Genomic DNA, 11,278 nt, shown 5'->3' with positions numbered 1-11,278 from the left:
CCGTTGGATTTGAAATTTCAAATCCAACGCTGCTCATTTTGCTATTTTGTTAGGGGTGGCAAAAAAGCCCGGGCCGGCCCAGGCCTGCGGGTCTAAAGCCCGACCCGCAGGGGTGGGCCTGGATATGGGCCTAAAAATGATAAAACCCGCATATGTTGGGCCTGGCCAAGGGCTTAGCAAAAAAGCCTGGACTTGGCCCAGGTTTTCTAAATTTATGAATAAAAAATAAATTTAATTTAAATAAAAAAAATTAAAATATTAAATTAGTTTAATTTTTTATATTAGTATTTGTTATTTTATTAGGTTGTATTGCTAATATAAAATGTATTTGACTATTATTTTGTTTATATATTATATTATTATCTTTAATTTAAATATTTTTCTTAATTTAAAAAATATTTTATAATTAATTTAAAAAGTTCGAGCCCGACCCAGGCCCGCCTAGACCCGGCCCGAATTCGACCCGTCCAACTTAGACGAACTTTTGAAGGACCTAGACATCGTTTAACTAATATGAACTTGGGCCTGAACTTTGAAAAGCCCGACCCAAACCCGCAATTTGCCATCCCTATATTTTGTACAAACGCCTTCATTGAAATGTCCCCCTAAAAGTGGGAGGGAAGTAGTCATTTATTACATTCCAAAAGAAAATCGAAGAACAGTGAGAATGAGTGGTCAAAATGGACAAGCTCCGGCTGAGCTTCTCTCTGCAAACAACATTACAGCTCTCTTCGATTCGGTTGACGCGTTTCTCTTCGATTGTGATGGTCTATTATATATGCCTTTCTTTTATTTACTTCATTGTTATTATTGTTTCTTTTAATTTTAATATTGTGAAGCGGATGAATTTCATTATGCGATCAGGTGTGATCTGGAAGGGCGATAAACTCATTGACGGAGTCCGACAAACACTAGACGTGCTTCGATCAAAGGTTTCTCAAACTCCTTCATTTCATTTGCCTAATATTTCTCTTATTTTTCTGTTTTTTATTTTGTTTTAACATTATTACATTATTACATTATTCCAGGGAAAGAAGCTTATTTTTGTGACCAACAATTCTCGAAGATCAAGGAGACAATATGCTCATAAGTTCCATTCTCTTGGAGTTTCGGTCTCAGAGGTTTGCTTCTCTGTTCTTACACATGTAGTTAATGATTCGCGTATTTTTCAATCAGATGTCACTATTTCAGCTAACCGAATCTGTCCTTTGTTTTATGATATTGTTTTGTAGGATGAGATGTTTTCCTCATCTTTTGCAGCTGCCATGTACTTGAAAGTCAACAATTTTCCTCAAGAGAACAAGGTATGCTGCCTCAATCCTCATTATGGTTTACTAAATGGAATTCGTCCTACTATTGATTCTGTTTTACAAAATTTTTACTATTTTTTTCCTCCCAAAAAAAAAAAGGTCTATCATATATATTTTCTTGGTGCAAATTTGGATGAACCTCTCCCAATCAAACTGGTAGGGGACAACATATAATGTAACAAGCTTTTAATGATTAAATTAATTTAAAAGTTTTAATTTGCTTGATTGCATGTTGTAACATTCCTTGGAATTTTAATTACAAGTGAGTCCAACTTCATAAATTGCTCATGACCAGCAACATTAACATTGTGGATTTATTTTTATGATATTCAGCTTAATTTTTAGTATCAAATTGTTCTAATTAATTCTGGTTGGATCAGTCTTGATTTGAGTTTAGCTCTGGTCACCAACGTTGAGGGCTTAATCAATTCAAAACATGTTAATAAAATCAATTTGGCAGCTGTTGGTTGAATTCAGTCTGGATTTGACTTTAGTTCACTGCCCAGGCTGGTCACCAAAGTTGAGAATCATGATGGCACTGGCTCACTGCTGCACCTCACGGCACACCTTCCCCACCCCCAAAAGAAAAAAACTGTTCCATAAACTGAAAGTTACATTGCCATTATTATTTTATTTTTCTTTTTTATTTTTTTGAGTGTTGTTTCCAAATACATACATATATTTTTTTTTCCTTTTTAAGGTTTATGTTATTGGTGGTGAAGGCATATTAGAAGAGCTGCGGCAAGCTGGATATACAGGTCTTGGTGGCCCAGTAAGTTTTTCTAAAATCTGTAAATGATCTCGTTTCTTAGAGGAATAACTTCAACCTATATATTCTCACAGTATTTTTGGTCTCTTTCTCATTTAAGATATCGTTGGATAAAATGAATTTACGTTGCAATTTGCCATTCATTGCTCACTGCTGATTTTTTATTTATCATTGAATAAAGGTCTCTTTATTTGTATTTTTTTTTTTTTTTTTTTTTATTTTTCTACCATTCTAGTTGCAGTGAAAAGTACTAGTGAATTATTTACGATTTCTTGTTAATTGTTATTCTCTCTCTTTTTGGATCGAGTTGCTGAAAACTTTTTGTATTTTCATCAGCAGGGGTCTTTACTTTGTGCAACTTGACAATGGCTATTAGTTTCCACTTGGCTTATTTTCGGAAACCCTTACGTCCAATTTCTAGGAGACCTAAGGTTTTGGAGTTGTTTTGTTTGATTGAATACATTTTCTTGAAATAAAGATGATTCTGAGGCCTGCTTTTGGTTACATGCATAATAATCCTCATAAGGTTACACCTTAATAACTTCACAGCCTGGAGCTGTATGCATGATCTGATTGACACATTTTTTCGCCTTCTGATTTCAGAATGTTTCATTCAAGAATTTTTAGTCCTCTTACTTAAAGGACGTCACAAAACAAAACTCTTGAGCAGCTATCCAAGTTTTAGAAATTCTCCTGCCAGCAGGAAGTGAACCATTAGTGTTGCAATTGTTGGTGAAGCTGAGCATCAAAAATGAAAAAAAATAAGTAAATAAATATCGGTGAAACTCGCATTGGCAGGATGGCAGCTCACTTTGCTTCAGTTTGTAACAAAATATTGTTTTCTTGTCGTGCCCTTTGTTTGACTCCAGTTTGAGTGCAGATATTCTCCTGCATTTTAGACGCATTAGCTGTAGAGTCCCTTGCAAAATCTTATGCTTCTCTTTAGCTTGTATTGTGGGTGTAGGGTTTTTGTTTCACTCATGTCATTGATTTAGAACGCCCTTTCCCTTATTGTTTACACTTTATTGCAGGAAGATGGGGAAAAGAGGGTACAACTGAAATCAAATTGCTTATTTGAACATGATAAGAATGTAATGTAACACCTAGCCCGCAATTTCTTGGAGCAATTTTCCTTTTCTTTCTCTGTATTTTTTCCTCTTTCTTTACTTCACTCCTTGAAAACTATTTGTTGCACCTTCTTCCCAGGTTGGAGCAGTTGTGGTTGGATTAGATCCGCATATTAACTATTACAAGCTTCAGTAAGAATCTGTATGCCATGTTCTATTTTGTTTTAAATTAATATATTACCTATTTACTTTTACGTTATTAATCTTTTGCAACTTTTGAAGTCCTAATCACTTAACTTTTAAGTACTTGAGTATATACAATCTTTGACTTGATCTCTTGCACATGTGAACTAAATTTATTAGATTTAGGCCTGAATTGATTCTGAATGGCTGGCCAGTATTAGACTTATGGATGAAGCTCAGGTCTATGGCCCCATTTCTTTTTTATTCAGTAAAGGGTAATCAAGAGAGAACTTTGAGATAATTCTGACTCTAGCTTCTTCTCTAATGGTCTCGCTAATCGCCGTCTGAAATGATAATGCCAGCCAGTTGTCTGGCATATGTACTGAAATGTTACCTAGGTGCTCAGTTTCCCCCTTAGAATCTTCAAATTCCTCACAATTCATGAAGACATTTTGGATACATTGGTGAAGAGTTGATTGCTGCATATTTTTTTCCTATAACAAAGGTGACGATTAGGAAACATGCATATCCAAAGTCTTAGATAATATTAGCCGTCAGGTACACAAGGATGGTTCATGGTTGAGCGTGTGAAAGATCCCTTCTTGATCAAGGCTTTGGCTCAGTGGAGAGACGGGTGTTGAGCCAGGTCATGGGTTTAGCATCTTGCTTAGCAATGAAAAGGACTTCCTTAAATCTGTCTGGACAAATTCTGACAAACGTTATAATAGGTTTAGCATGCATCATATATATAGATATTCTATTTGCTGCTTGTTGCTTGCTTGCTTTTTAGATGATTGTTATTTTAATTGCTAGGTATGGAACCCTTTGCATCCGTGAGAATCCTGGCTGCCTTTTTATTGCTACCAATCGTGATGCAGTGGGGCATTTGACTGATTTACAAGAGTGGCCTGGTAAGAAAGTCATCTCGTATGTAAAATACAGACTGGACAAATTTGCGACATTATAAGATTTACCCTGGATTATAGGTGCCGGGTGTATGGTTGCAGCCATGTGTGCATCAACTGAAAAAGAGCCTATTGTAGTTGGAAAGCCATCAACGTTCATGATGGAAATTTTGTCAAAGAAGTAAGTTAGATGAAAGATCGTTACATTGCATTCATACAGACTAAATTGTGGAGGGAGGAAATTCTTTACAAAAGTACGAAAGATGTCTGACTTCCATTTATCACATCATTATTCTAATATTATTGGTATGAGATTGTGTGAAAAGACAAGTTAAGACCTTTTCCAGTATAAGTTTTGTACTTTGTATTCTGATTTGCAGATTTCAGATTGCTTCCTCCAGAATGTGTATGGTGGGTGATAGATTAGATACTGATATTTTGTTTGGACAAAATGCTGGCTGCAAAACACTCCTTGTTCTTTCAGGTACTAGGATTTTTCTTTGATTTTCTAACATGAAAATAAATCAGTTCTCTGTCATATCCTTAGCGTCTCCTGATGTTGGGAAACTTGTGAACGTAGGTGTGACAACTCAATCCACCCTCCAAGATCCCTCAAACAACATCCAACCAGATTATTACACAAATCAGGTTTCTGACATTCTTGAATTATTAGGACAGTAACCTTGCGATTACTGCTTCAATACTCACTTATTTGAGGCCTGTTTGCGATTGTTTGTATTCCGTAGAATGCTGATTGTTTGTATTGAACTCGCTTATATTGAAACATCAAAAAGCAATTCGCGCTTAAAACTGCAACATTGCTTTTGCTTTTACGTTGATTCTGAGATGTTAATTAACGTGTGAACGAGAGCGTGCACATTTCCTGACCTCTCAGTCGATGAAACAGCGATGCGAAGTTGTAAGCTTATTTAATTGCTCTTTTAAGAGAACACGGTTACCTGGGCTGGCTAAAACCGTCAGCTACAAATGAAGGCCAATCCGACAAATCCATGACTTGCCTTTATTAGGAAATAAAACTAAAAGATAAAGAGTAAAAAAAGTATTTTTCGTTTTTTCCTCTCTCAAGACTTTCATCCGAGACTTTTGCAAGGAAAAAGGTTTTAATTTCTTACGTGTGCACTATAATATTAGAGGGAGCAAAAAGATAACAAAAGCGGAATTGGCGCATTTGTGTTGGGTTTTATTTAACCTAACGTGACAAAAATTCATAAATTAAAATATTAATTATGAACATTTTAAGTAATATCATGACAATTAAAAAGCAAAAAGGCCAAAAAAAGTCAATAAGTCAAACACGAAACGCGAAGTTGCAATTGAGAAAAGTCTTCTTGCTTTCCAGTTTCAACCTCCAATTGCATCGATCACCTGTCTCATTGATTTCGCATCATTCCATTTCTGGTTCATATTATTTCATTGCGTTCGGGAGGTAAATTAAAAAAAAAAATCCATCGAATTTTCGTCTTTGATAATCTTTATGTTTCGAGTTTGCTGATCTTTGTCTGTCGTTTAGCTTTCTGGATCAGGGATATTTGAATGCTTACGAAATTGTCAGGCCTGTCGTATTACAATCAACCTGCTTTTCATTTCTGATCACTGTTCTTTGGTGGTGATTAGAATTGTTTATTGCTTCATCTAAGACATTCAATGAAGAATTGTTTTTGTTGGTAGTTCATTTTGTCATATACACATTTAGACATATACATGTTATTTAAATTGTTTTAACACAAGTGGGTCCAAAATGAAGCTTGTGGTGAGAGTTATAGAAGCAAGAAACATACCAGCGATGGATCAAAATGGGTATAGTGATCCGTATGTGAGATTACAATTGGGAAGGCAAAGGTTTAAGACAAAAGTGGTGAGGAAGAGCTTAAGCCCAAGTTGGGAGGAGGAGTTTAGTTTCAAAGTTGAAGATTTGAAAGACGAGCTTGTTATTTCTGTTTTGGATGAAGATAAGTACTTCAATGATGACTTTGTCGGGTTTCTTAAAATCCCTGTTTCACGAGTTTTTGATGCTGATAATAAGTCTCTTCCCACCGCTTGGCACTCTCTTCAACCGAAGAATAAGAAGTCCAAAAATAAGGACTGCGGTATGTTTGTTACGTTTTTCGTTTTTTCTTTTAATATTGTTTGCTGCTTCAATTTCTTGCCTTCAGCCTTTTGTTTGCTAATAATGTCTTACTACGGCTGGTAATTGTTGTGACCGAATTTTAAAATTTTCCAAGAATCCAATGTGCATCTCATAATGTAGTAACTTTTCTTTTAATGTATTCCATGGCAGGTGAAATTCTTTTGACTATAAGTTTTTCGCATAACACTTCATCTGTGGACTTTAATATTAATAGTGATCCCCTTGATCAATTGAAGACAACTGAATCTCCTAAGAGGTCTTTCAGTGGCCCTTCAAATGCACCCTCTCCTGTAAGAGTAGAGGATACCACATCTAGTAGGGAAGAGAAGTCTTGTGCACAAAAAACTTTAGCTGGTCGAATTGCTCAAATGTTTAATAAAAACTCAGATACAGCATCAGGTAGAGGTGTTGACTTTTTGGAGTTCCCCTGAAACTACCAAATCTGAACTTTTTGATGACAAGTGTGTGGATCAGTCCTCTTCTGCTTCATTTGAAGAAGCAATGAAAACTATGGAGCCTAGAGATCTAGGGTCTGAAGTCCCAAGCAATTTACCTGGGGGAGTCCTTGTAGACCAAATGTATGTGATTGCACCTCAAGACCTAAACACTCTACTTTTTTCACCTGATTCGAATTTCCCTAGAACATGGGCTGAAGAACAGGGAAATACAGAACTGCAAATTGGGCCGTGGAGGTTTGAGAATGGCTGCGAGAGCTTGAAAAGAGATGTAACTTACATTAAGGCAGCAAATAAATTAATTAAGGCGACGAAAGGCTTTGAGGAGCAAACATACCTGAAAGCTGATGGGAAGGTATTTGCTATTTTAGCAAGTGTGAGCACTCCAGAAGTTATGTACGGGGGCAGTTTTAAGACTGAATTGCTCTTCTGCATTACTCCTGGGCCTGAGTTGTCATCAGGAGAACAGTCTTCACATTTGGTGATATCTTGGCGCATGAATTTTCTGCAAAGTACCATGATGAAAGGTATGATAGAAAATGGAGCTCGATCAGCTTTAAGGGAAACGTATGAGCAATTTGCAACCTTTTTGTCTCAGACAATTACACCTGTTGATTCAAATGATATGGGGTTAAATAAGGAACAGATTTTGGCTTCATTGCAGCCAGAGCCCCAGTCTGACTGGAAGCTGGCAGTGCACTATTTTGCTAACTTCACTGTAGTCTCTTCGTTTTTTATGGGAATTTATGTGCTTGTCCACATCTGGCTTGCCACATCCACCACAATTCAGGGGCTTGAATTTGTTGGGCTTGACTTGCCAGATTCTATTGGTGAATTTATCGTGTGTGGTGTCCTGGTCCTTCAGGGTGAAAGGTTCCTACAGTTAATTTCGCGCTTCATGCAAGCCAGAAAACAAAAGGGTAATGTTTGCAACTGTTAATTTCTCTTTCTGTTAGTAACAACTCTAAACTGCTTCGTTTAAATATACCACTAAACTCTCTGCCTGATGAGAAATTGATTGATGACCCAGAAAAGATTATTAACATGCTTTCTCTGATGTGTGACTGATCAACTTGAAGCCATGATAAATATTTTTAATAATCCCAATTTTTAACAAATTGCTGTGTTGTCCTATAAACCTCAGAGTCATGCATATAATAGCAAATTGTTAACCTCAGAGTTTTTGGGGGACAACATTATTTCCTTTCTCTAATGCTCTTTGCTTCCAGTTCTTCCTGCCCGAGCCTGCATTTGTCTATGTCATTCTTTTGTTTAGCTTTCTATTTATTTTCATTTTCTATTAAACTATAGGCAGTGATCATGGAGTTAAAGCACAAGGTGACGGGTGGTTGCTAACTGTTGCTTTGATTAAGGGAGATAACTTAGCAGCTGTTGATTCAAGTGGGTTCTGTGATCCATATGTGGTGTTCACTTGTAATGGGAAAAGTAGAACCAGCTCAATAAAGTTTCAGCAATGCGATCCAATGTGGAATGGTGATCCTTCTACAATTATATATGAATGTTTTCGGATATCTACATCTTTATTTTTTCTTTTGGATCAAGTTTTAATAGACTGTGTCCTATTTAAGATCTCAATTTCCTTTGATCTATTGTCATGAAACTTCATTCACCCTCACAGAAATATTTGAGTATGATGCAATGGACGAGCCTCCTTCGATGCTGGATGTAGAAGTTTATGATTTTGATGGACCTTTTAATGAAGCTACATCTCTGGGACATGCTGAGATAAACTTTGTAAAATCTGATATCTCAGATCTAGCTGATGTGTGGATTCCTCTTCAAGGAAAGCTAGCACAGGCATGTCAATCTAAGCTTCACTTAAGAATTTTCCTCAATAATACAAAGGGTAGCAATGTTGTCAAAGAGTATTTGACTAAGATGGAGAAAGAGGTGGGAAAGAAGGTAATGCAAGTTATTCTGTTCTGGGTTTTTATTTATCAATCTGCTATATATGTTATGGTTTTCATAGCTCACAGCATTTTTGTTTAATATTTCTGTTTGACGGAAACATTTGTAGATAAATCTTCGATCTCCTCAAACAAATTCAGCCTTTCAGAAACTCTTTGGGCTGCCACCAGAGGAATTTCTTATAAACGATTTCACATGTCACTTAAAGCGAAAAATGCTCCTACAGGTGCTTTTGGCATGGTCATAATACAAATCAATTATTTTATATTAGATCCATCTATATGCGTTTAAATGCTGTGCTTTAGCAGTCTGATCATATTACTTGTCATTGTCAATGTGCAGGGTCGCCTATTTCTGTCTGCAAGAATAATTGGGTTCCATGCAAATTTATTTGGGCACAAGACAAATTTTTTCTTTCTCTGGGAGGACATAGAAGACATTCAAGTGTTACCTCCTTCTTTGTCATCAATGGGCAGCCCAGTTATCGTCATGACTCTCCGGCAGGGTCGAGGCATGGATGCAAGGCATGGTGCGAAGACCCAAGATGAGGAAGGCAGGCTAAAGTTCCATTTTCATTCTTTTGTATCTTACAATGTAGCTCATCGGTAAATGAAAACAGTGCCCTGTTCGTTTTACATTATTGTTACAATTGTAACATGATTTCCTTTTTGGTTTTTTTTTTTTTAATTGTGCTCATCGCGCAATTCTGTTTTCTGAATAAACCTTTTTGGCCTTCTCCAATCTCTCTTTCTTTAGTTTTTGTGCTTGTACCAACTTGAGAAGCATATTGAACTCTGCTGCAAAGCAATTAGGGTATATGTTATATAGTGTCCAAAACATGATGTGCCTCTTTAATCTTGGATAGGAAAAATGAAAAATGATAGTAGATAAAACTACCCTATGTGACTTACCATTTTATGTATGTTGAATAGGACAATCATGGCACTGTGGAAGGCAAGATCCTTGAGTCCAGAGCAGAAAGTGCAAATAGTTGAAGAATCAGAAGCCAAAAGCCTACAATCTGAGGAGGGTGGAACCTTCTTGGGTCTTGAGGATGTCACCATGTCTGAGGTCTATTCTTCTGTTCTTCCAGTTCCTGTAAGTTCTCCTCTCTCTGTCTCCCCTTGTCTATGTTTATGCTTGTGGGAAACGTCTATAAGCATGTGTATCCATGTTAGGCTGGTAACTGTCGTGCATGTTTACATTTTCTCATGATTGTCTTATAATACATAGTGTAAGGTATCTGCTTGTATGTGACAATTACTACTGTCTTGTTGATAATCTTAGATGAGTTTCTTTATGGAGCTATTTGGTGGGGGTGAGTTGGAGCGTGCTGTTATGGAGAAAGCTGGTTGTGTTAGTTATTCTTGCAGTTCTTGGGAATCAGAGAAGCTCGATGTTTATGAGAGGCAGATATATTATAGATTTGATAAGTGTATATCCCGCTATAGAGGAGAGGTGACAAGCACTCAGCAAAAATCTCCCTTGCCCAATGGGAATGGTTGGCTTGTTGAAGAGGTTATGACTCTTCATGGAGTTCCACTTGGTGACTATTTTAATGTAAGAATGCCAGTTTGAATTGTTTTTATGTGCAAATTCAAGTTTCTTTTCCATCAGATTGCATTAATTCTTTGTTCTCTACATTCATCACAATTGACAATTGTCCTTTGAAATGTACAGCTTCACCTAAGATACCAAGTTGAGGATTCACCCTCAAGACCAAAAGGTTGTCTAGCACAGGTGTACCTAGGAGTTGCATGGCTGAAAAGCACCAGGCATCAGAAAAGAATTACAAAGAACATTGTCTCAAATCTGGAAGACCGCCTAAGGGTGAAGTTAAGTGTAATTGAGAAGGAATTTGCAGCGAGATAGTGGATGGTTTGGGCATTGCTATTGCATTCTTAATGCGGTGGACTTGATTTGAGTCTGAAAAGAGCCGATATTTTTTTGCCATTCCCTTTTAGTATCTCCGCATTCTTAATGTCCACTTTTATGAGCGGTATTGGCGTCAGACATAGATTGCAGATGTCATCACTGGCAATCATCCAGATATGCAGTCTAGCTATTGGCATATATCACAGGTGGGACAGAATTGCTGCTGAAACTTCAATTTTGGATATAGCAGTGCGTTGTAGTGTACGAAATCTTCTGATACTACATGGTGGCAAGAGCTTTAACTTTTTCAGTAGTCCGATACTTCTGTCTATGTGTATTCGGTGTGCGGCTGCCGTAATTCCAAAATTTTGATTGCCATTACTCAGAGCATTAAACTATTTCTTGACAATGGTTTTTAAACCTTTTGTTTAATGTATAAATGTGCAACTTGTGTGTTAGTCTCATATAAATTAATTTTAGTCTTTATTTTTTATATTGGTGAGTTCTGGAGCGTAGATTTTTTATAATCTCTCAATTAGTAAAGAAAAATATGAAATGAAAAGATCCATGCTACCAGTTGATAAAGACAAAAAAGATATTCAAGATAATGAAAGTGAAAATAAGACAATATGATTG

At 36.6% G+C, this 11,278-nt stretch overlaps 2 protein-coding genes across 4 annotated transcripts; both read left to right on the top strand.

The window, feature by feature from the left end:
* The first annotated feature begins 619 nt into the window (after positions 1-619).
* On the top strand, positions 620-5,109 carry LOC18051719 (phosphoglycolate phosphatase 2). Of its 3 annotated transcripts, none has more exons than XM_024192113.1 (11): positions 620-739; positions 840-932; positions 1,029-1,121; positions 1,233-1,304; positions 2,011-2,082; positions 3,111-3,170; positions 3,286-3,338; positions 4,143-4,240; positions 4,316-4,415; positions 4,615-4,718; positions 4,815-5,109. In XM_024192113.1, the coding sequence occupies exons 1-11, from the start codon at positions 668-670 to the stop codon at positions 4,913-4,915; spliced, it is 918 nt and encodes a 305-aa protein (XP_024047881.1). In that variant the 5' UTR covers positions 620-667; the 3' UTR covers positions 4,916-5,109. The 3 variants fall into 3 exon arrangements, with proteins under 3 accessions (XP_024047881.1, XP_024047882.1, XP_006450001.1); XM_024192114.1 differs by having other exon boundaries at positions 620-761; positions 865-932; positions 4,815-5,108; XM_006449938.2 differs by having other exon boundaries at positions 620-767; positions 865-932; positions 4,815-5,107.
* A 425-nt stretch (positions 5,110-5,534) lies between these two features.
* Positions 5,535-11,095, top strand: LOC18051718 (C2 and GRAM domain-containing protein At1g03370). The gene is given in 10 exon segments (XM_006449934.2): positions 5,535-6,342; positions 6,534-6,808; positions 6,810-7,758; positions 8,150-8,332; positions 8,478-8,761; positions 8,877-8,993; positions 9,110-9,372; positions 9,700-9,865; positions 10,055-10,327; positions 10,448-11,095. Coding segments are annotated over 10 exon segments (3,051 nt in total). The 5' UTR covers positions 5,535-5,993; the 3' UTR covers positions 10,640-11,095.
* Positions 11,096-11,278: the final 183 nt, after the last annotated feature.

The sequence above is a fragment of the Citrus clementina genome, unplaced genomic scaffold (genome assembly GCF_000493195.1).
Source record: "Citrus clementina cultivar Clemenules unplaced genomic scaffold, Citrus_clementina_v1.0 scaffold_2, whole genome shotgun sequence".
NCBI lineage: Eukaryota > Viridiplantae > Streptophyta > Magnoliopsida > Sapindales > Rutaceae > Citrus > Citrus x clementina.
This window is presented reverse-complemented; position numbering and strand designations above follow the sequence as displayed.